The 26,340-nt window shown below is 31.1% G+C and overlaps 2 protein-coding genes across 8 annotated transcripts in view; one reads left to right on the top strand and one right to left on the bottom strand.

Annotated features, from left to right (window-relative positions):
* The window catches only part of LOC120773729 (glutamine synthetase 2 cytoplasmic), a 28,786-nt gene extending 16,226 nt beyond the window's left edge, over positions 1–12,560 (top strand). The window contains exons 3-6 of the mRNA XM_040102785.1: positions 10,572–10,912; positions 10,979–11,170; positions 11,231–11,334; positions 11,417–12,560. Of these exons, the coding sequence (XP_039958719.1) occupies positions 10,572–10,912; positions 10,979–11,170; positions 11,231–11,334; positions 11,417–11,705 (926 nt within the window). The 3' untranslated portion in view covers positions 11,706–12,560. The remainder of the gene's footprint in view (positions 1–10,571; positions 10,913–10,978; positions 11,171–11,230; positions 11,335–11,416) is intronic.
* Positions 12,561–20,669: 8,109 nt separating this feature from the next.
* Positions 20,670–26,340, bottom strand: part of LOC120773853 (ecotropic viral integration site 5 ortholog) — a 79,089-nt gene continuing 73,418 nt past the window's right edge. For 5 of the 7 annotated variants that reach the window (XM_040102995.1, XM_040102993.1, XM_040102994.1 and 2 more), the window contains one exon: positions 20,670–21,469. In XM_040102995.1, coding sequence (XP_039958929.1) covers positions 21,332–21,469 — 138 coding nt within the window. In that variant the 3' untranslated portion in view covers positions 20,670–21,331. Of the gene's footprint in view, positions 21,470–25,164; positions 25,269–26,340 lie in introns of those variants that run through there. The other 2 variants (XM_040102997.1, XM_040102996.1) reach the window with 1 other exon arrangement.

Below are 26,340 nucleotides of genomic sequence, written 5' to 3' on the forward strand. Positions count from 1 at the left end.
CTACAAAAATATTTTATTTTTTATATTTTTTTTAAATTTTGTTTATTATATTTATTTTTATTTTTTTTTTATTATTACGTATTATGATTTTTTATTGATGTTGGACGCCAAATATCTCGTAAACGCTTAACTTATTCGAAAAATTATAAGCAATCATTTTTGTGGAGCAGTAAATTTCCTACAAATTTATGAGTTTTCCAATTATAATAGTTTTTTTCGTTTTTTTATACGAAAAAAATGCCGTTAAAATAATTTTCAACCATTAATAACTTTTAAATGGTTAGATTTATGAAAAAATCGTGACAGACCTCTTTCGTAGACCATTAAATTTCTTACAAAATCTAAGAAATGGTTTATTTTTCAAGTAGTTGTAAACGAGATATAAATTTTTCAACTAATAATAAGAAAACTAGAAAACTCGCATCCGGAGGACCTCCCTATTACTATAAAGAGCTGCTATTTGGAGAGATTTTGGCAACGGTGTCTAAGAACCTATTTATCATTGTTCTAAGCAAACAAAAAATTATTTTTTTTTGTACACATCCTAATGTATTAAAAATATATTAAAATTCTATACATCAACACCCTGCCATTAATGGAGAAACGCAAATATTTCATAGCAAATTGACGCACATTTCAAATTGTCCTTATTAATTATGAAAATAGTCAACTAATTGCAATGTCTTTAACGTCATTAATTCCAAGACTCTTTCGCATTTTGTGTTGTTTTGCAAAACACTCTTCCAAAAAGTCAATCGCACATGTACGAGTATTTTCCACTAACGGTTTATAAACGCACTTAATCACAAATTATTTCATGAGAGCCACTCAATTCAGTCGCAATTTACTTAAACGGAAACGAAGGCTTACGAACGCTTCACGCGCCTGCATGGTTGTGTGCATGACAGACGGACGCACGGCCAATCTGACAGGCGATCATTTGCATTGTCAATGAAATATAATTTAACATGAAAGTGCCCAGATAATTTGGAACACTTAAATAAGGTGCTTGCATTCATACACAGCGTGTGTATGTACATAAGTATATAATCAATCAGACGCGTGCAGCTCCATGCCATAGAAAAGGAGCGAGTATAGTAAGCAAATAGCAAAGACATTGATAGTTTGCGATTATTTCCACTTTTATTTAATTTTTCATTATTCTTATTATTTTTTGCATGTAAAACATGTAAGGTAATTGCTACAATTGCGCTATTAAATTACATTTAGGCGCAAATGGCGAATAAAATAATAAAGTTATTCATACGTACTCGTATCTGTGTGTGTGTGTGTGTGTGTGCGTGTTCGTAACTAGACACGCTGTGCATTTTCGCACTGTGGGACGCCACTTTGCTATGAAATTGAATACTATTTAATATTTTAATTAAATACAACACAACAACAAACCGCAAGAACTGTAACCGCCAGAGCACAGCACCGCGCAGTGCAGTAGCTGCTCGATTTCAGTGGCAGTTTTAGACGGCCAATTGACAGCTCACAGCTTAGCCAGGCAGATAGAAAGTTAAGCAGCTAGAAAATGCATTAAATATTCCATATATATGTATGTTTATATATACATTTGTTTGGCATACTAAAGTGTTGTTGTGGGCAGTGCCGAGACTAATTGGAGGCAACCGAGTATAAGCATGAGTGAACCGCATGTTTCTTAGACAAAACTCGGGACTCAAACCATATATAACAGTCAATTTTGTGATATGATTGATGGTGAACCTTAAAATATACAAATGTCAAAGCCTAAGCTGGGCGTATACTAATATACATATGTATGTAAACATGTTCATATAATATGCGATGAACGTACGCCAGCAAAGTCCGCATATGAATTTTTGATTTCATTATCTTTCGCCTTATACTTCGTCTACGCTTTACTGTGCGCCTAGCCTAAGTATTTGAGTATGTATAACGCATATAGTGAGCAGCGTGTAGTAGCTGATAATAAAGTTGCGCATCTCTGCACCTGTTGCAATTAATCAATTCGCCCCGTTTCGCATTATCATTGTCGTCATGTAATGCTTGCGTTAATTGCGTAATCAAGCGATTGCTCGCATTTTAATTAATTAGAATGAGATTCGATTTAATATTGAGTAGGAATTAATAATTTTAAGCGCATTAAGTGAAATAAGGTTTTCTCGAGTTACGCGCGATCTCCGACCGAGTTAAAAAAGTCCTTCCCTGCTGTAATAATTCCGGCTTTCTACCTGGAGAATAAAAACTCTCTCTCTCTCTGGAAGATATTATCCGTAGAATGACATACGGGTGAAAGGAATATCAAAAATTGACAAAATAGCGGCATTTACTAAAAATGCAAAAGCGGAATTTGACCCAAAATGTATGTTGCTCCTTTTCGAGCCGCCGAAATTCGATTTTTGATCAGACGAAAAAACTGGTAGAGCATTGTATGGTAAACTAACTATAACAGTGAAAAAATTTGGCAATGATCGGAAATTCGTAAAATTTTGTTTTTAGAAAAACGCGTTTGTAAATAAAGTTATAGAGCTGACTCAACTGAGCAGCTACACTTTAGAAGGCTCTAACTCAAAAAATATTGCAAATATACTTGTAGATTAAAAATTTTAGTACGTGTATGTTACTTTTGAAGGTATTTATTATTATTTTTAAAGGTATATATTATCAAAATATGAAAAAAACTGTGTTTTTTCATTTTTCAGTCTAGAAGTGCCACCTAAAACGTTTTAAAGTGTTAAAAAAGTTCATTTATCAATACATAGGGAATCTTTTGACGCATAAACTTTAATGAAGTGTTCATAGAAAATTAGCAATTAAGTATCTCATTATCACATTTCCGTACTAATTATTGGTTTATTGACAATGATTTTGCTGCTAATTTAGAGACTTTATTCGGTCCCAATTAGGATTTGTTGTTTGGCTTTGCTTGCTTTGCATATTTGACATCCATCATTATTTTTGTTTTTTGTTTTTTTTTTTTTGCCATCGCTTATACAGATTTTTCCATGTAAAACAATCTCCCTTTTGTTGCGGCAATTAAGGTGCTTGCAGACATAGCATTGAAAAGTACTTTTCCAAATAATTCTGCTTTAAGAAATTGCAGCCCGAAAAGCAAGTCAGAAAGTAGATTTTAATTTGTCAGTCCTAAATATCAAAAGTAAGCAAGCATACTGTTACTACCTTATCTATAAGTATCCAATTGAAAATCAGTTTGCTGATATGGCTCTAGCAAGTATACATTTTCTGCCGCAAAAATTAAACTATTATTGTTTAATATTTTATAATTTGCTATTTTAGGAGATTTTTCCAGGTTTTTAAAGCGTTTGCAAAAAGTTACTTTCACATCCACAGCAGTGCATGTGGCGCCCAATTCTATGCGAGAAAATTTAGGAACTCAAAAGTAAAAAATTTACTTTCTGAAAGCGCTTTAAAAATCTAGGTAATGGGCTGTGGCGCTTTGTAACAAGCAATCATTTTTTTCTTCTTTATTTTACACTTTCTGTTATAGTGTTATTCTGACATTTTGCATTTTGGATAAACGCTGACGATAAGCGGCGGAGATATCTGCAAGTGAATACTGAAAAGTACTTTCGCTAAATGGCAATGCAAGCAACTTTTCGAAAGTGAAGATATACTTTTAGTGTTACTCTTCTGTAATATATGTTCATATATGTTCAATAGGCAAATGACTGCCCATTGCATTTTCTGTAATTTTCGCAATTTTATCAATTTATTGGTTGCATTTTAACACCGCGAGATAAATGCACTTAAGTGATATTATTGACGGAACTGATATGGATACTAGTGTGTGTGTATGTGTGTGTGAACATGCCTTTTACACGCATGCGATCGTGAATTTCAAAATACATACATTGAAACGGCTATCGAATAGATAATACTTTTACTAAGTGTATTTCGTAAGTCATTGTGACTAATGAAGGAAATTGTTATATTGTAACATTTTTAATTTCATTGTGTAATTAATTGATTCTTGAATAGGGCACTTCTATTCTGAAGTGTTTAGTAGTGGTTTAAGTCATGTGATACTTTGTTGCCATAATCTATGTTGCACTTTCATATATACTTATTACAGCAAACCTTGCCAGAGATATGAACACATACTATTAACATGCCACATACTAAGACCCCAATCATAAAGTTAGCTGGATCTTCGAAATTCCTGATATTAGTTATATACATAGAAGCTAGGTCAAGTTTTCGCTCAAATTTAAGTATATATTTTATGCACAAATGAGTGAAACACGCTCTCTTATTTTCATTGGGATAACTCACATATTGGTCGATATACGCAATACAAAGGCACCTGCAAGTTCGAAAATCGCTAATATTAAGTATATGGGAGCTAAGGGAAGTATTGCCCTGATTCAACCTATTTTTGGCATATAGACATACCATTGTCAGAGAATGATTATCCCTAAATTTCAATTATATATCACACACATTGATCGATATTTTCGATCAAAAGTCAACTATAGGTACTGGGGTCCCTAGGATCTTAAACAATTTTTCTTGGATTTGAAGTTTTTGGTCATAAGGTGGCATACTTTAAAGAACTATCAGTGCAAAATTTTATCCTACTATAATAATTGTAAATAAATCTGGTTATATTCATATTTTATACATATACATATCATACATTGTAAATATTCATATTAGCAGGTCCACCAAGTTCCGAGTTAACAAAGTTTAATATTTGTTTTCATGTAGCTAATACCATTTCAAAAAATACATACAAATATGAGTTTTATTCGGAAAATATCAAGAATTTCAAAATTTTAAATTTGGCGGATTTCGAGTGTTTCAAAAATTTTATTGTGTTGATATAATGCCTCTGAAGGACATTAAAAAAAGTAGTCGCTAAGCTAAGACGTAAGTTGTAGGACATTTCGGCTTATTCGAATAAAAGATAGATGAAAATCGCTGAAAGAGCTAAAGGCTAAACCAAAAATCAAGTTAGAGCAGTGTTTCAATAATTGGAAGAAGCTCTAGCATAAGTGCGTAATATCAAATGAGAACTATTTTGAAGGCGGCAACATTAATGTAGAAAAATGAATAGGTATTTCTTACAAACAAAAAAATTGGGGTTGTTTTTTGAACACACTTTGTATACATAATATGCATCCAACACAATTTCAAAAAAAAAATCATATACTATAACACAAAATTGATATAGCAGACTTGAATGAGACTTCGTTTTAAGACGTTAGTTGGGTTTCAGAGGTAAAAAAAAAATTTTGACGATTTTTTTTAATAAAACAATGATATATTTGAAAATGATAATATGGCATATTTGAAAAATGTCTCCTGAAGTTTTGATATAAAAATGTTGCAAATTCAGCCGTTGAGACTTCTGGGTGTCTCACAAAAAAAGTGCTCTTGCTGTGGACAGCATAAGTTATTATTAGTTTATTTAAAATTAAAAAACCAAACTTATTCCGAGAAAATATATTTAAATCTCGATTTTGAACGAAGGAAATAAAAAAAGTTAAAATTTTAATTTTTTCTCAGACCTTGAACAAAAAATCTCAAATTTTGGTAAAATTTTCGCCATTTATTTGTTAAAAAAAAATAAGTTGTAATGAATCAAAAAAAAAATCCTTCTTTCAACAACTAGATAGTGTTATTTTGAAGATGTGTATACAATTTGAACTAAATCGGTCCATAATTTTTCGAGAAATCGTGTCCACCGTTTTCAAAAACACAGTTTCGAGAAAACGCGTTTAAAGACGGCACACTGAGCCTAGGTAGCCTCGATCGCACAAGTTCTCAAAGCTGTATCAACATGAAAATTTATGACAATATACCAGAGGAATATTGAAATTTTATAAGACAAAGAAAAAAAACATTTTTTTTGAAATTTGCAAACCCACCTAACCCCTTAAGATAGAACAATGTTCGTGTTACTGTTTACTTTTAGTGAACAACCATGAACCATTGTAAGCCGTTTTGAATGTTATCAGTTAAGCTATCAACACAATAGACTACTGAAGCAACAACAATGATGTCGGAAGTAAATAATAAGTAATGCTCTTCATATATAAAAACTCGGGTCTAAATTTGAGAATCTCTACGCTACCCGGTTTAGTTTTGTTGCTTCTGTAGCGGCAGAATTCTGCCGAGTTGACAGTTTCGTTTCGGTTACGTAGACTCGACTGTCATGGGAACGGCTAGTTTAGCTTTTTCGCATATAACGGTGGTTATCTTAAAAAAACTATTTCGCTTAGCAGTATATTGTGGTTTTGTATTAAACAAGTTTATTAACAATCCACATCGTAACCCTGTCTCCGTCTTATTTGCTGAATACTCTCATTTCTCTAATTTCGGATGTCTCTTAAACCGGTTTACCTTAAGTAAAGCTTTTCGAATATAAAGCAAGCTGTAGAACAGCAACTAAGTGAACACGTGACATATAGTATAATTAATATAATATAATTGCGTGTGTATCTAAAGTACGGCTGCGATCAAAGAAAGCAATTATCTGCTCCTTTGTTATATTTTCATTATTGTTGTTGTTTTTTTTTAAGCGGAATCCGCTGACTTTTCCGTTGTGAACTGAAATCTTATAATATTCCACTTGTGCACGCGTATTTGCGCTGTATTTAACAAATGGGTGTAAACCAAATGTCACCTCGATCAGCTGTTGAACGTAAACAAACAAATATATATGCACAAGTATGTGGAAATGACACAAAAGATAGCGCGCAAATGTGTGAATATACTATGCACGTATATATGTATATGTATGTACATATGTAAATTTTTATATGTATACTATATAACTATTTATATATGTATATATGTATGTATGTAGGTGTTTAAGCGAATCGCGTAGCAAAACAAATTATCTTAGGTATAAGATGCAAAGAAAGGCAGGCAAATGTGAATTTCGAGCAAAATAGAAAAGAAAGGAAAAACAAAACAAAGCAACATGCAAATATGTGTGGGTGTTTACATGTGTGTGTGTCACGAAATGATATTAACAAGTCAGCAAAAACTAACATAGCTAGACAGTCAGTGATTCATATATGCATTCACAAATTTATGTGCATATATACAAGTGAATACATGCACACACACATGAATGTACATATACGAGTATACATATGCATATATAAGTACAAGGTGCGTTCCAAAGTAAACAGGGCTTTTTGAATCTAACCCCCTGGTGGCGTCATCTATATGTCGACTGGTGCGTTAGAATCTCGATCGATTCTCCAGTCAGAATTTCATGAGATTTCCTCGATTGGAAGTGAAGTTATTGCATTTTAAGTGCCAGTATGTTTGTGTTATCGGTGCGGAAATGAGCATAAAACAAAGAGCCGACATTAAATTTTGTTTTAAAATTGGTAGAAATTTTACCGAAAGGTTTCAATTGATGAAACAAGTTTATGGCGATGATTGCCTATCGCGTAGCAGAGTGAACGGGTGGTTTCAACGTTTTCAAAGTGGTCGTGAGAACATAAATGACGATCAACATTGAAATGAAATTGAACATCTCCAAAACATCGATTTATCGCGTTTTGACCGAATATTTGGGCTTACGAAAGGTGTGCACGGTTTGTTCCGCACAAACTGACTGACGACCAAAAATTGCTCTCATCGATCAATGCTTGTGACTATTTATTTGACCAAAAATCACATTTAAACCATTAACCACTCCCCGTACTCACCTGATATGGCACCGTGCGACTTCTTCCTTTTCGGAAAAATGCATTTGCCCATGAAAGGAAAGCGTTATGCAGACGTAGAGGCCATTCAAAAAGCTTGTCCGTCATACTGGCGGCCATACCGGCCAACGAGCTAAAACACTCGTTCGACATGCTTTTGGACAGTGCAAAAAGCTATATTGAAGCAGAAGGAGACTATTTTGAATAAAACAAATTATTTTTGCCGAAAAAACCATTTGTTCTGTTTTTTTTTTTTAAAGTCCTGTTTACTCTGAAACGCACCTAGTATAAGTATATTCGAATTGCATTCAACAATGTTGTCGTTATTTTTGTTGTTTCATTCACTGATGCCGGTAGTTGCAGTTGGTAGCAAATGTTAAAAGCGAAACAAACCAAGTATTAAATAGCTGGTGGAAGCAGAATGCCGCTTGCATACAAACAAACAAATATATGAATATATATATGTATAATATATATATTGTTAATGTAAATTTATATACATACATATATGCATGTGTTTAAATGTACATGTGTTGCTTTTCCGCCAAGTTTGGCAACCTCAACGACCTTCAGCCACATGCATCTACACAAGCATTCGGATATTTGCACATATGTATGTATGTATGCGCCAGCCGGATCAGGTGGTCTCTAGACAATTTGATGCGCGCCACACTTTACAATGTGTTACACACCCCCGCTTGGTGTCTTACCTAGCCGCTTTTGATATTAGCTGCAATTTAATTAATTTTTGTTCCGCTTGCCGGTAGTAATAATATGTAAAATATGATGTTAATGTACATATGTATATAAAACAAAAAGCGATTTTTGGCAGAAAAAAATACTCTATCAAATTTTTAGTTATATTTATACACATTCTAAGTATAGACAGTCAATTTATTAAAAAACAAAACATTAAATAGTTTTCGAGTTGATAGCCTATTGCGGCAGTGGTTTCGGACTTTTTCATGGATGAAACACAAAAAAAAACTAAATGAACTGAAGATATTGTCCGCAAAAAATCAAAACTTGACTAAACGCTACATTAAAAAAAACAGACAATTTCAAACCTTTTGAGTTTTTTGTTCTGCCAAAACTTGTATGGAGTACTATGGCGTATACAGAACATAGAGAAAAAACTTGATCGTCATCGGATCATTTCGCTCCAGCAAATTTGAAAAATCTTTGAGCTGATTGCACTGAGCGGCTACACTTTAGAACCCTTTAATTCAAAAAACCTATGTGAGACATTGATTTGAATTTTTTGTTTTTTAAACTATAAAAAAAATTATAATGGTCTGAAATAAAAAAAAAATCTTTGTTATTTATTATTATCTTTATCTTAAGTGTACATGGGTTTCCTTGGGTAAAAAACAGCCTTTTTTCAACAAATTTTTTCTCACACAAAAAATTAAATATTTTATTGGATTTTTTTATTGCTACAAATATACACTTATTCAATTCACAACCTGTCGTAAAGCATCGTAAAATCGTAAAGTTATAAATTTTTACACTTGTTTTTTTATAATTTTACGATTTTACGATGCTTTACGAGAGGTTGTGAATTGCTCAACTATGAACAAAAAAATTCTGAAATTTTTGAAAAAAAAACAATAGACAAAAAACTAGAATAATTTAATTTAAGAATTGTATCTTAAAGACTTATGTAAAATTTCATGAAGATCGGTTGAGTAGTTCTCGAGAAATCTTACCAACCAACTTCAAAAACAGAGATTCGAAAACAAGCGCTTAAAGACGGCGCTCTTAGCCTAGTTAGCATCGAGCGCACAAGTTCTCAAGGCTGTATCGCCGAAACTATTACTCGGATCAACTTGAAAATTTAGGACAATATTGTTATATTATATATACATATAGTATATATATGTTTTAGAACCATAAAAAACCGATTTTTTGAAACCCCTAAACCTATGTAACCCCTTGAAGGTGCAATCTTATGAAATATAAAAAAAAAATACTAAAATGGTCCGAAATTTTTCTAAAAAACTATTTTTTTTAATCTTAAATTATGTAGCACCCTAAGGTTTGTTACGGATCTAAATATATCTTGATGTCGAAGAGGATACTTTTAAATAATTGTGCTGAACCTTAATATGTTAATAGATCTTGTAGTCGGTGGCAAAGCTTTTAAGCGATGTCTGTTAACAATCTCTCGTTGCTTTCTTGGTATACATTGAGATATCTGCGATTTATAGAATAACTGCTTCAGACTAGAAAAACAAAGTTGATTCATTGAAATAATTTATTCGACCTTCGCACTTTGCATGCATTTGGGCCTTTTGATGGCTTTAATGCCGGAATCATTTATACTCGTATGACTTCATTTGAAGACATTTATTGAAGTGGAAGTTTGTCTTTGGTGCATAGAAAATACGAACAGTTAGGCAAATCTGGCACATTAGGTCGCTGTGCGATGATTTTTGTTTGGTTGCCGTTGACCACCATCTTTTTTACCACCACTACCTGACAATTCACAGTCTTTAGTCGATCTGTAAGATATGTTGCGAACTTTACGGCAACTCTCTGAGTTCCAGGCGAAATTTCCTTCACTCATTCGATGTAATTTTTAATCGTTACCTATATTCACCATATTCATCTCTGTATAGATGGCCTCAACCAAAAATATTCAACGTCTCAACATCTTTTATAGATGGTCTAAATACCTACCAAGCTTAGAGTTGCAACTTTTATACAGCAGATTCTCGAAACAATTCCAATTTAACACTGAAACAAACGCTAGGAATCTCAAAATCTGTCGAGCTAAAATAGGACTAAAGCAGAGGAACTACTCTAAAATAGTCTAAACTTTTATTTTATAAACTTTTTTTGCAAATCTTGCTATTGAAGTTCTCGCTAGTAATACCAATGTTTTCTTTTCAGAATTGCCTATTTGGAATTACGATGGCAGTTCCTGCTATCAAGCCGAGGGTTCCAACTCGGACACCTACCTGTATCCAGTCGCAATTTATAAGGATCCCTTCCGACGTGGCAATAATATTTTGGTGATGTGCGATACCTACCGTTTCGACGGCGAACCCACCGCCTCCAATAACCGCAAATCGTGTCAGGAAGTAGTGAATAAGTGCAAGGACGAAGAGCCCTGGTTCGGCATTGAGCAAGAGTATACATTCCTCGATTTTGATGGACATCCATTGGGTTGGCCCAAAAATGGCTTCCCCGGACCACAAGGACCCTACTACTGTGGTGTGGGCGCCAATAAAGTAAGATAAAAATAGATGAGCAGCAAAATATATATACTTAATTTTATTTTATTTTTATTTCTAAAGGTCTATGCCCGCGATGTTGTTGATGCACATTACCGCGCCTGCTTGTATGCCGGCATCAAAGTGTCTGGCACCAATGCTGAGGTGATGCCCGCCCAATGGGAATATCAGGTGGGACCCTGTCTCGGTATTTCAGTTGGTGACGATTTGTGGATGTCACGTTTCCTCTTGCATCGCATATCCGAGGAGTTTGGTGTAAGTACTGGCAGCAGCTTATACTACTGGATGTTGTTAAAAGCTAAAGATTATTTACAGATTGTCGCCACTTTGGACCCCAAACCCATGCCGGGCGATTGGAATGGCGCCGGTGCACACACCAACGTTTCCACCAAGAAAATGCGTGAGGATGGCGGCATCAAGTGAGTACACACACACATTCGTATATACTTCCATTAAGTGAGGTTTTATTTTACACTATTTCATTTATTTTCGTATTCGTAGGGAAATCCTCAATGCCGTTGAGAAACTCTCAAAGCATCACGAGCGTCACATTCGCGCCTACGATCCCAAACAGGGTCAGGACAATGCACGTCGTCTTACCGGTCAGCATGAGACGAGCTCGATCAATGATTTCAGCGCCGGCGTTGCCAATCGTGGCTGCTCCATACGTATACCGCGCGGTGTGAACGATGATGGCAAGGGCTATTTCGAAGATCGTCGCCCGAGCTCCAACTGTGATCCTTACTCAGTGGTGGAGGCCATTCTACGCACTATCTGCTTGGATGAGTAGACGCAGTTGCACCCACCCATCCACACACACACACACACATGCACACAGACGGCAAGCGAAAGTACTAGACGAGAGCGTTCTCTAAAGTGCCAATGAGTCGAGTTACTGGAAAAGTGAAACGAAACCAAAGGGAAGCGAATAAAATTGACAATAAAATATTCTTTTAGTTTTAAGCCACACACCGGAGACACTTTATAATTGGGGACAACGAAAAAAACAAAAAGCCAAAACAGCAACAGTTTAGTCAAGGGAAAGGTAGTGTTATATAAGTATTTTAATTTAAACTTTCAATTTGTCATAAGTGAATTTAGTATATATATGTATATATATATGCTTACAAACATACATATACATACATGTGTACTACAAGTTAGCCAATTGTTGGATGGCCAAATGATGACTACTAATCTGCATATGTGTGTGTCAGCCATTGCTGACTCTAACCTTTGAATATCCACATACGCATACCCCATACACACATATGATTGTTATTCTTACATATACACACATATATATAGAGTTAATCTATGTACCAACATTTATTTACAATGCGAAAATGTAATTACACTTCGGCTAATATTGCGGCAAGACAATGCTACGGACGACAATATGAAAAAGACAATTATTTAAGTTTTAGTCAAATAACATTGCATTAGGAATTAAGATGCATTTGTGCATACATCCAGACATTTGTACGAGTATGTAGGAGGCAACGAGATTTCATTTACACATACATATGTATATCAAGTGCAATATTGTAAACGCCAAATATTATCACCTAATACGCGACATTATGATACTGTTGATTAATAAATTCGTATAAGTACTAACACATATGCACAATTACAAAATTAATGATATTTATTTATAATTACTGAATATTTTGTAACAGCGGAAACCCTTAGGTACAACTACGACGCAGTCAATCTGTATATGAAATATCGTCAAAAGAAACATCGCATGTCTCGGAAACAAGTTGAGGAAATATTTCTTGAAAACTTTTATAGCGCTTGTTATCGCTTGGGCTATCTTTCTGCATCAAAAGATTTTACCTAGCCAACAAAAATTAGACAAAAAATTTTATATTTCTCTCTATTTCGACTATTTTTAGCAGATTTACTGAAATAACTCATCAACCGGAAACGGAAATGCGTTTTTGAAAATGGCATAGTGTGCCCCATCACTTGGGCAATATAATAGTATACATTTTTTTTCACATAACTCCTTCCGGCAGTCCACAAATGTCAATTTTCGTCGCGTTTCCGGCGAATTTTTGAATAAATACGCAACTGCCCAGCAACCGGAAATGGAAATATTTTTCTGAGTAGTAGAATTCATGCCCCCTTTCATATGCAACATTTCTGCATTAAAACATTTCACCCATGCTCACCAAGCGCGTCAGAAACATTGAAAATTTGCAGCTAATTCCAGGATTTGTACTAGGCGCCCAGAAGTGCATAGTAGGTAGCCGCGGAAGGGTTTTTGTCGAATATCTCGGAAACGGCTGGAGGAATTCCTTTTCTGTAAATTGTATGGCCAGTGTTATCGCTTGGGGCATCTTTCTGCATCAAAAATTTTGACCTAGGTAAAATAGGTGGCCCAGAAAAAATAAATTTTGGTGTCACATCGACGGTTTTTTCCGATATGCACCCGGTTTTTGTTGAATATCTCGGAAACCGGAGGTCGGAAATTCGATCTGAAAATGGCACTGTTTAGGGCATCGCTAGGGCTATATTTCTGCATCAAAAATTTTGACCTTACTTGCGAAAATGGTTAAAAATTTTTACCATTCTTTCAAAATTTGAGAATTTTTAGCAGTTTTATTGAAATAGCTCTCCAACCGGAAGCGGAAATGAATTTTTGAAAATGGCATAATGTGCCCCATGACTTGGGCAATACAGTGGTATAAATTTTTTTCGTATAGCCCCCACTGGTACTTCAGAAATGTCGATTTTCGTCGTACTTCCTGCAAATTTTACAATACATACGCAATTGGTCTGTAGCCGGAAAAGAAAATAAATTTCCAAGTAGTCCACATCCTGCCCCCTTTGGTATGCAACATTTCTGCATTAAAACATTTCACCCATACTCACCGAGCGCGTCAGAAACATTGAAAATTTGCAGCTAATTCCAGGATTTGTACTAGGCGCCCAGAAGTGCATAGTAGGTAGCCGCGGAAGGGTTTTTGTCGAATATCTCGGAAACGGCTGGAGGAATTACTTTTCTGTAAATTGTATGGCCAGTGTTATCGCCTGGGGCATCTTTCTGCATCAAAAATTTTGACCTAGGTAAAATAGGTGGCCCAGAAAAAATAAATTTTGGTGTCACATCGACGGTTTTTTCCGATATGCACCCGAGTTTTATTGAATATCTCGGAAACCGGAGGTCGGAAATTCGATCTGAGAATGGCACTGTTTAGGGCATCGCTAGGGCTATATTTCTGCATCAAAAATTTTGACCTAGCTAAAATAGGTGTCTAGAGATATTATATTTTGTTGGTAATTCGACGGTTTTTACCTGTTTTTGTTGAATATCTCGAAAACCGGTGGTCGGAAATTTGTTCTGAAAATGGCACTGTGTAGAGCATCGCTTGCGCTATATTTCTGCATTAAAAAATTTCAGTTGGACAACAAAAACAGGATAGAAATTTTAATAATATTCCGTGATTCGACCATTTTTAGTAGAATTGCTTTGGAATGTTGTTATTGCTATTCAATACTCACTATAACGTATTTTTGTGGAGAATAATACAATACTGCTTAATTGATTTCAAGGGTTTTATTTGCAATTTTTATAATTTATGTATTTGTTTTTGTATTTCGTCATCAAAGTACAGTATATTCATTCACTAAATTGTAAGTGGATGACAAACGTTTTTAAGTATATTTCTTTGCATAATTTATTTAATAACACAATTTCTCTTTGTTGTTGTTATTTCATATTTCTAAAATTAATTAAACATTGATTTCGTTTGCAATTTCAAAGTCTTCGCTTACTGGCAATACACAAATAATTCTTCCATAAAATGTTTAGCTTGTCTTCGGTAATATCTGTTTGCTTCGCGTATGCGCTCGTGTTTGTGTGTTGGTTGTGTCTCGTAATATTATTTATGAGAGTGGCTAATATTATGTCGTTTAAAAACGTTGGCTAAAAACAGTTTACAATAAGGAAACATGCCCTAGCGTTCATGCTTTCACTTGTTTGTATGTATGTATGTGGTACTCGTAACAGCTATTCAGCATCGGTTGTGGTAAGTTAAGTTAACTTAAGTTTAGGTCTACAAGTTTCTTCGTACTATTTTTTGAATGTAAGTATGTATATATTAATTATATTAAGTGCTCGAGTACTTGTAAAGTGGCGATGTCTGTCTGTGTGTCAGTGTGGTCAAAGTGGTGTGGTGAGTTGTTCACTGTAAAAAACTGTGGGATATTTTATTGTTATAGAAATGTTAGTCACAGGAGAGTTATTTTTGGCATTTTCACTATTGCGAAATATTGAACATTTATAACGGTTGATTTTCACTGCGAAATATTGTATATTTATGCATACAACGGTAGTACAAAAAATTGCTTTCAGAAAACTGTTGACGAATTATTTTTACAAAATACTAAACAACACTTAAGAACTTTAAATTTATTAAATTAAAATAAAAAATACAACAATTGCAATACCAACAACATTGTGCATGAAATAACAGTTTTTCAAATGCTTATAATAAAATGTATAATTCTCTGCGCTTTTAAAGTTGAAAATTGAACTTGGAAAAAGCTTTGGAAATTTTGAGAATTTTTGGCTTTTCAAATACTCTTTTTTCTAAATCGCTACTAGGAATGTTTTGTAATTTTTTCAATACAGCTTTGAGGCAATTTCTCACAAAGATCTTGTATGCATTCGTATTTTGTATAAATTTTCGTTAACTTTTTTTTTAATTTTAAGTGGTAAGTATTCAGATATGTTATAGTTTTTCTTTTATTTTCTTGTATATATATTTTTTTTTTTGGAGTGACATTTTTTAATTAGTGTAAGTACAATACAAATGTTGACTGAGTAAGAGTATGCACTTATACAGCTAGGTAGCTATTATATATATATATGGCTAAAATATAATAAAAATTAAAAAGTGGACGTATTTTGGGATGTAAATAACAATATTATAAAAAATAATAATATTAGAAAAAATTAAAAACTAAATCAATATAATAATAACGGTTAAATAATAATGAGCAAGGTAACAAAATGATAATAATAAAATATTATATTTTCAAAAGTAGACAAAAATAAGAGTACAATAATAAAAAATAATAATAATAAAAGTATATTAATAAAAAAAGACAAAAATCAAAATAAAAACAAAAACTTACACAAAATAACGGTAATAAAGCATTTGTTTGCTGTCAAAAGAAGAAAACGAAAATTGGAAACCGTGCAACCATGTAAAATGAGTCGCTTAGTCAGCATTTATTTCGATATATCGTATTCAAGATAGCGCTGGTGAACTAACGACGTTTGCAGATTTTCGGTATTAAGGGGTTATATCGACTAGTAAATATCTAAAATCCGATTTTTTCGAAACATTGTATTCAGAGTCAGTGAAAGAAATTTTTCCGTAAAAGGCTGAACCGGTTCACTTCAAACAATTCTAGATACATATATTTAAGTGGTAATCATCGAAGGAATCAGATTTTTGATAAAAATTTCGATTTATCAAGTAACTCTGAAGTGCAAATTTTTTAAGAAAATAACAAAAAAAAAATTTTTTTGGAAGCCGCCATTTTATCAAAAGTCAAAGTCCTTTCATCATTAGATATTTTTATCTATCTATTGTACTAATATTTATGTTTGGTTTTTGGACTTGAGATAATGTTAAGCAAAAAAAGCCTTTTCCTTTTTTCGGAATTCATCCTGATGATCGGTTAAGGGTTCAAAAATTCAAAATTAAAAAAAAAAAAATTATTTAAGTATATGATCTTAGTTAATGTTTGTTTTTGTATTTAGTTGTCAAATACTTCAAATTTCTCTTAAAAACAAAAATTACAAAAAAACGCGTTATTTTTGTTTTGTAAGTGAATATAGCCCCTTAAACGACCAATTTTACACACCTGTGTTTAAATTAAAAAATATTAAAAATTATTTAAAAAAATTAACCGAAAATTGTTAAGAATAAAAAAGAAAGAAAAAAAGAAGAAAAAAATTAAAATTAAAAAAAATTAAAAGAACATCAACCATAAAAAGATTAAATTAAAAAATTTAAAAAAAATATGATATAATAAAAAAATATGAATAAAAAATTGTAAAAGAATATAAAAAATAAAAAACTCAAACACAATAACATTAAAATTAAAAAAATTTTAAAAATTTATCGAAAATCATATAAAAAAGTAAAAAAAAACAAATTAAAAAAATAAAAAATACGTAAATATTAAAATTAAAAAAAATTGAGAAATATATCGAAAACTGTTAACGATAAAAAGGAAGGAAAAGAAGAAGAAAACAGAAAAAAAGTTAAAAAAAACAAGAAATGTAAAAGAATTTATAAAAATTAAAAAAATAGATTAATTGTTAAAGATAAAGAGGAGGAACAGAAAAAAAATACTTAAGAAATTAAAAAAAAATAAAAATAAAAATAAATAAAAGAACGAAAATAATTCAAAAACTAAAAAAAATACATAAAATTTGAAATTCAATTAAAAATAGAAATCATCTAAATAATATTTTAGTATATACATACATAAAATTGTTAAAGATAAAGAGGAGGAACAGAAAAAAAATACTTAAAAATTAAAAAAAAATAAAAATATAAAATAATAAAGAACGAAAATAACTAAAAAATTTAAAAAAAAAAATTAAAAAATACATAAAATTTGAAATTCAAAAAATAGAAATCATCTAAATAATATTTTAGTATATACATACATAAAATTGTTAAAGATAAAAAGGAGGAACAGAAAAAGAAAATAAAAAAATATATAATACTAAACAATGAAAATAACTAAAAAATGAAAAAAAAAATTTAAAAATGCATAAAATTTTAAATTCAAAAAATAGAAATCATCTAATTAATATTTTAGAATATACATACATACATAATATTTATATGGAGTACTTATACACATGCACGCATGAGTTCGTTTTTTTTTTATCTGAATAAACTTCTTTTTTTATAAAATTGTTAATTATATTAAACATAATTGTGCTTTCTCGTTCGCCCAAAGCGCACAGTTGACCTCGCCGCTTTATGCTTTTCGCAAAAGTTTCGCTTTAGTTAAAATTATTTAAATTCTTATGCTTCAATACGCAAACATAAAATACTACTTTTGCGCTAAAATTATAAATATGTACATCCTAATTTCACTGCTTTTATGCAGGCTTATATGCCTTTCAATACTTTATCGCTGTGGCAGTTACTTGCTTCAACAAGTTTATAAAAAAACTAATACTAATAATTACTTAAAACAACAAGAAACTCAAAAATTCGTTAAACTGTGTTTTTGTCACTGACTGATATTGCACATTACACGTATGTATATGAAGTATGTTTGTATATAAGTAAATACAGTATTTTAAAATAACAATAATTATAATAATAATAATAGTAATTATAGTATTTATAATAATAATAGCAATAATAATAATAAAATCGTACAGCTAAAAAATTGTGGAACTGCGGCTTAATATATATATGTACATATGTTTGTATTAATAATAAACATAGTATATAGCTATTGGGCAGGGATTTCTTAGGCTGTTCTCTCAAACCAATTTTTTGAAATATAATAAAAAATAAATTTGAAGTAAACGCGAATTATTGTGTGAAAACAATTTAATAATATTTTTTATTTTTTCGTTAGCAAATTGTTGTTGCATTTGTAGAATTTTAAAAACACTATAAAACATAACTTTAACCAGCGACTTTCTGTATTTAATTGTGTGCATGTAATGGATTTTCATTAAGCCAAGACTTCTTACGGCCACGACAAACTGTTTAAAACTTTTAGGTTAGTTTTTGTTTCACTTCAAATATAACTAGTTTTTACTACAAATAAACCCGCAAATGTGTTTTATAAAAAATCGAATATTTTGCGTGTTTTTGGTCAGTCACTTAATATCATTTGCATGCATTTTTAACAAAAACAATATCGAATTATATGTGGATAGCCCTTTTATAATTAATTATGTGTATGTATTTATATGTATATTGACTGTTGTCTGCCTTTTTTTGCTTAAACTTTTAATATATTCATAATTTCGCGTCTTCTACCAACTTTGTCAAAGAGTATAATTGCCTTTTTATTTGAATTTGTTTAATTTTGGCCACATGTGTTTCAGAAAATACCTGTAATAGTACATATTTATGATTTATGTCTGTTTGTAAAAGTTAATATGGAACAATATTATATTAAAATTTTAATGGCGGTATTCGCTGCATAGAGTTGTGTACTGAAATGTTGAATTTTTTTTTTGTAAGTGAGTAAGAGGATGTTGAGCTCAATTTGGTTTAATTTTAAATTTTAAATTTAAGATGAGTTTTTTAAAAAAATTAAAAAAAAAAATACTAAAATTAAAAAAAATCAAATTTCTGTCTTTAAAACCTGCGAGCATGTAATTGTTATGCGAAAAAGATATACATTTTAGCTCCACTTTCTTTTTCGCTTTATTTCAATTGGCATTCTAAACTTTTCTGCCATATCAACCACTTATTTCAATGTACCTTCTCACTCAACAGTGAATACCCGCCAAAAATATGTTGATTACTTTACGTATTATAAGTTTATGCCTGTATGTGTATGTGTGGTCAAATATTCGTTATGCGCCACCGACATTTCTACTCGTTCAATGCCGTTAGTTTTTAGCTAAGTTTAAGTTATAATCATAGTTGTTGTTGTAGTCTAGTTTTCACACTCTAGTTTTTCATTGCCATAATTTGTTTTAATAATACATAATGCATATTTGTATAAACTAACGCTACATATGTATGTATGTTTGTATGTATTTATGAAAAAGTCATAAATGTACATATGTATAAAAACATTTTCAGTTTGAGACAAATCTTTTTCGCTGCAATTCAGTTTGCGAAATTCCTTTCAGCTACTATTTTACGACAGCTTAGTTAATCGGCAATTAGTGGTTTATATTTTTTGATATCTTTCATAATTATTTATACGCTTCACTTATAATTTGTATATCAATTTTAATGTAAACACACTTTTTTATCTGTATTGTAAATTTAATGTCTGTGTGTGCGGGTTTAATTTTTTTTTAAATTTTTTAAAAAATTTTAATAAAAAAAAAATTAAAAAACATTTTAATTACATTAATTTTTTAACTAATTTTTTTAAACAAAATATATTAATTAAATTAATTTTGTTTTATTAAAACATATAAAAAATATTTTAATTTTAAAAGATATTTTAATTAAAGTAATTTGTTAATTAAAATTTTTTGATTAAAATATTTTTTTATACTTTTTTAATTAAACATATTTTCAAGTAATATAATATTTTAATAAAAAAAGTTTAATTAAAAAATTAATTTAATTAATATATTTTAATTTAAAAACTTTAATTACAAAAATATTTAATTTAAATTAATTTTTTAATTACATTTTTTTAATTAAAATATATTAATTAAAGTAATTTTTTTAATTAAACTTTTTTTTTAACTAAATTTTTTTTAAATTAAAATATATTAATTAAAAATATTTTTAATTAAAAAATATATATTTTAATCCAAAAACTTTTAATTAAAAAATTTATTTAAATAAAATTTCTTTTGAAATTAAAAAAAAATTTTTAATCTAAAAAGTTTTAATTAAAAATATTAATTTAATTAAAATATCTTTTAAAATTAAAATATTTTTATATGTTTTAATAAAAAAAATAATTTAATTAATATATTTTAATTAAAAAAAATGTTAATTAAAAAAATATTTAATAATTAAAACTTTTTTGTTTTTAAATACGCTAGAAAATGTCTTTAGATTTATAACCACAAAAAAATGTTTAAATAATAATTATGTTTGCATACTTTTAAGCGCGCAGTTAAAACGTTTAGTCTTCTGCACTAGCGTATTGCAGACAAATACACTTATTTATATATTTTGCTCTTCAAATTACAACAATTAAATATATTAATAGTTAATAATCATATAATAATCATCAATTGGTATAGACGCTATAACAAATTACTAATAAATTATTAATACATATTATATACTAGACTATATGAATGTTGGCATGCAAGCAGCAAGCAAATTATTTAGAATATTTCAAATAAAAATTATTGATAATTAATTAATAATAATTATTATAGTAATATGGGTTTCAACATAATCGCCGCAAAAGCATAATATACACATGCATAAACTTACTTACATCTAAAGGCATAATAAGCAATTAAATAAAATAATTTATTTTAATTTAAGTTAATTATTAATTTGGAATTTTCTACTTGCGTAATATAATAGCAGTATGTGTGTGTGTGTGTTGTTTTCCTATTCATTATAAATATGCTCGCAATAACTGTCATACATAATATCCACATGAAAAATTAGAATATCAACGGGACAACCGTGCAATGGTGTCTCGCAATTTGTGTGCTAACTCCTCTCTCCGCAGCCGCATTATGTATTATGTGGTTGACAATTCGGCGCTCTCACGTCGCATATTCAATTCGTTGAAGTCGATCTCGTTGGATTCGATCGACTGTATCGATGAGCTGCGCAGTTTATTAATTGGATATTTGCCACGACTTCGAATGGCGGTTAACTGTAAAGTATGTTGAAATAATTTTTCGAAATTAATGCGTGATAAAGTCGAAAATATTTAAGTTCACTATACAACTGTTTGATATATTTATATACATAAAGTTTATAAATATGTATATATATTTAATGCGCATGCATACACGTGGAAATATTAACAAATATATAATTTGAAATAAATTTCATTAACCAATATTACAGAATTCTAATACGAATACGAACCAATTTGAATAACTCTACTGTATGGCAGTGAGTCATGAGGTATGGGGTGAAGGAGCGAAGTACATGTAAATATGTATATATGTAAATATATTTTATTATTTGAAAGATTTGAACAATACAAAATGAAAACACCGATATAACATTGTAACGGTTTTCAAGTAATGCATATAATAATTAAAAAACTAGTTCAAAACATAAAACTTCAGACTGGAGTAAAAATGGTGGGTAAACACTAGTTTGCAACTAAGATTCCTGAACTTAAAATAAAGTAGTCTAAAAAAGACAAGTACTATTATGAGACAATTTATTAATACATTGTGACAAAAAGGAACTCGGAAATTGTATATAAAACGCATAATACACTTATGGCAACGATACTTTTCATAAGCACTTTTCGGGATGGCCTTCGGCTCTTTCAGCGAATTTGGTTTTATCTTTTTGATCGACTGAAAACGGGTTCCACAGATCGATATTTTTATCCATTTTAAAAATCACAACACACTACTGAGTTGCACTGACTTATGCAGCTGCTGTAAGCAAACTGCTTGACAGATCGTAATTAAGGACAGTCCTACCAACTTAGCAAAATACATTTCCTCGCAATATAATTTACCCGGAAAATTAAATTACAATTTCCAGGTCCTTTTTTGTCCCAATGTATATTCTTTTTTGAGGAATTTCACTTTATTTGGCTTACTTCAAAAAACAATAAAAAATAATTATTGTTTTGAAGATAATTTTGCTACCTCCTCGATTTAAAAAAAAAAACCTATTTTTTGTTGGTTACATGTTAGTTTACGGGGTATCGAGCCCCAAATCTGGTCCCCTCTGAATATAAACGCCGCTAAGTCGGGTTTGAACACATTTTACCAAAAGCAGTGCTTTTTTAAGTTTTGTGATGAAGACATGAAAAAAGATATTCGAAACTTTTAAATATCTTGCTATTTATTCAAATAAATTAATTTGAGTCTAGTCAAAATTGGAGTTATAAACATCAGTTATGTAGGTAAAATCTCTTCCTAAGAATTCGACTATGTCGAATTGGGAATTGTATATTCAACCGCGCCCTAAAAATAAAAAAATACTGTTGTCTTTTTAAAGTCAGTGTGGAAATTTTATCCGAAACGGCAGGACGGACCGACTTATAATTTTCACACGACCTTCTTTGATTACTATAAGACATTGCTAGATTGCCTATAAAATAAAGAGATTCCAATTTTTTTCAAAATTAATCACCGATTATTAAAATACATTAAACTCCGTCAATATGCCTTTTTGTATTTATTTGTTAAATAAAATGCCTCTTCAAAAAAGCGCATTTTTCCGACTTGCAAGTGGATATAACGCCATAAAGGTGAGATATAACAAACAAGTGTGTAATAGTAAGAGTATAATGGACTTGGGGGAACTTTGGTTACAGCAAATTTCGCAGTATGTATGACACATAAGCAGGGCGGATTCAGAGTAGAATTTTGAGGGGGGCGGGAGAGTAATATATAATTTTGTACTTGCAATGCCAAGTCCCTTTCTTCGCGGAGTGTCACTTATGATGGAAATAACGTATAAAATTTAACCCTTGGGGGAGAACTCTCCGCAGTTCCACCCCATGGATCCGCCGCTGCACATAACTACAATCGACCTTTTGACGCCAAGTCGGCCATATCGGTAATTTGTCGGTTATGGGAACATCAAAGAGGAATACTCGTTTGAAGAAAATGAAAATTATAATTTAAATCGATTAATATATATTTAAGTACATATGTACGTCACATGTTGAGATATTAATTAAATATTGGAGTAAACTTGAAACTCTTTTAAGGACAGGATTAGTAAATAAAAAATATAAATTATAAGAACAACTGTGGGCAAAAAATAGAAAGTCTTTTTAATATAAATTTTGCTCGAAAAACCCATTCGTCGAAATATGTTTTTCTTAGGTTGGTATAACTGTCAGTGACATCTATGGCAAATGTCACATCAAAATAGTGTTTAATCTACATTTATCTTTCTGAAGTACATAAAGCGTATTCAGCGATCTTTTACGATAAGTGAAATTATTCAACGAAGAAGTGTGTACGGAATCAAACTTCTGGTGCCGAAAGCTCAAAATGTTGGAAAGGGCCTTCGGTGATAAATGTTTGTCGCGAACAAGTGTTTTTGATTGGTATAAATTATTCGCGTTGACGATGAACCACGTCCACGTGATGGAAGGCCATCAAACCGTCAATAAAATAATGGAATTGGTGCTTGAGAATCGAAAATTAACAGTCAGAGATCTTATCGAATATCTTAAGGATCAATGAAAACCATTTTGAAAAATCATTTGGGCTTAAGAAAAGTGAAAACACGATTTGTTCCAAATCACTTAATTTTTTCGAAAAACAGGGTTGCGTTAACGTCTGTGAAACTGTGCTTTCCGACCATCTGGATGTCATGAAACGTATTACTACTTGCAATGAGTCTTAGATTTATGCTTACGACCCGGAAACAAAGATCAATTAATCGTGGGAAAAGGTGACCCGAAACCGAAAAAGCCACGTCAAAGTAGGTCAAATATCAAGGTTATATTGGCAGTTTTCTTCGATTAACGAAGTGTAGTGCACTCCGAATTCCTTCACATCAGCTAAACTGTCAACAAGGAAAACTATTGGGTGTTATGCGTCATTTGAGCGGAGCTATTCGTAAAAGAAGACCGGAATTATGGGTCGACAACTCTTGTTTTTTGCGCCACGATAATGCACCGTCTCATACTGCATTGACTCTTCGTGAGTTTTCGGCAAATTTTCAATCAATATCGTGTCGCAACCACCGTGTGCGCCTGATTTGCTTCCGCGTGATTTCTGGATATTCAGCAACCTCAAACGATCGCCATTTTGAGAAAACGAAACCGTTTTGAGTCAATTGAAGACATGAAATGTTAACCGCTTCGTACATTGAAGGCTATTCCGGAAATTGACATTAACAACTGTTTTAAAAATTGGAAAAAAAATTGACACAAGTTTATTGGGACCAAGGAAAATTACTTTGAGGGGGACGACATAAATTTTAAAGAATAAATTAAGAATTTTAAAATTATGAACAAAGTCTTACTATTTTTTGCGCACAGTAGTATGCCAAATATTATTTTCATCAAAAAAATCATGCATTCTATAAACCTTAGTTCCAATACTTAAATGTATACTGAGTTGCCAATACAAAATATTTTTCAAGTCATGCAAATGCTATTATTTTAGCAAATTAATTAAAGAAACGGCATGCAACGGAATATATGTATGTAGTTATGTGATTAAATTTGTACTACCAGAGTATAATTTTTCAGATTGTTTTTGTTTTTCGATTATTTTTGCGAGACATGATGTTTTTTGTTGTTGATTTCTAATGCGCTTAATGATTAGTTCTCTACAGTTGTATTGTACACATGAGAGTACATTTTCGTAAAATCAGTAAATATTTGAATTATGTAAATTGATTGGTTGGTTGGTTAGTAATGACCTGATTTTTCATTAATATTTTCATTCTTTGTTTATTAAGCTTATCCACTTCCATGGTTCAGTATCGGGGCTTGTTATTGGCGTGGGATACTAAAAAATACATATACAGTGAATAATTGATATTGAAATGTGAGTTATTCAATTTAAGTTTGTATGTAGAGAAATCAAAAAGAAAATTAACCGAAACAAAAGCAACAAAGAATTATTATGAAAAACATTTATTCCATAAACAAAATATATTATTTTGTTTTATATAAAAGAGGGTTCATCAAGAATTTCCTGTAATATATAATGGAATAACAACAAAATAGCGCATACATACATACGAGGTAGCGGAAGAACATGTCAAAAAATGTATTTTTTGGATTAATTTGCATATATATATGTAAGTATGTATGTTTGTATGCAAGTATGAACGCAAAGCTTTTTAAGTAAACTGAATGAAACTGAACAACTGAAAGCGTACATATGTATGTAGATTAGGGTGTTTTTTTTACAAACTTGTAGGAAATTTTATTTGCTACAAAAAAGATCCGAGGTCAAAACCGCTATCATTAATGCTTCCCGAGATATTCGGCTTTTTAAGTAAGGCTTTATAGAATTTTCATAGATGGTACGTAATAAAAGATCTATGAAAATTCCATACAGCCTTACTTAAAAAGCCGAATATCTCGGGAAGCAACTAAAATTTCCTACAAGTTTGTCATGTACATTTTTTCTATAGCTCTTGTCATTTACGAGATATATACAAAAAAATGTGAATTTCTTGGAAAAGTCAGGTTTAGAGCCTTTGTCGCAATGAGCATTTTTGTAGAGTGTTCAATTCTGAGGAATATGCGTCTAAAGTCAAAGCGATGCCATAAAGTGCCACTGAGCTATTGAAATTTAAAGATATAAATTCACGATTGTCCTGTATTTTCAATCAAAAATTTTTACATGCCTTGGTCCAGTCCTTAATGTTAATATTAAGGGCTAAATTTTTCAGGGAATTTTTTTTAGGGTATTTCCAAGGAAATTTCATGATGGGATTGAAAAAAGTGAATGGTTAAAAAAAAACACCCCAATGTACATATTAGGGTGAGCCGAAAAAAAACAATCATAGGAGGATTATCTCCGGATCGAACAGCCACCAAATAGATCGGTCATGCTGTGATGAACGGAA

The sequence above is a fragment of the Bactrocera tryoni genome, chromosome 4 (assembly GCF_016617805.1).
Source record: "Bactrocera tryoni isolate S06 chromosome 4, CSIRO_BtryS06_freeze2, whole genome shotgun sequence".
Lineage (NCBI taxonomy): Eukaryota > Metazoa > Arthropoda > Insecta > Diptera > Tephritidae > Bactrocera > Bactrocera tryoni.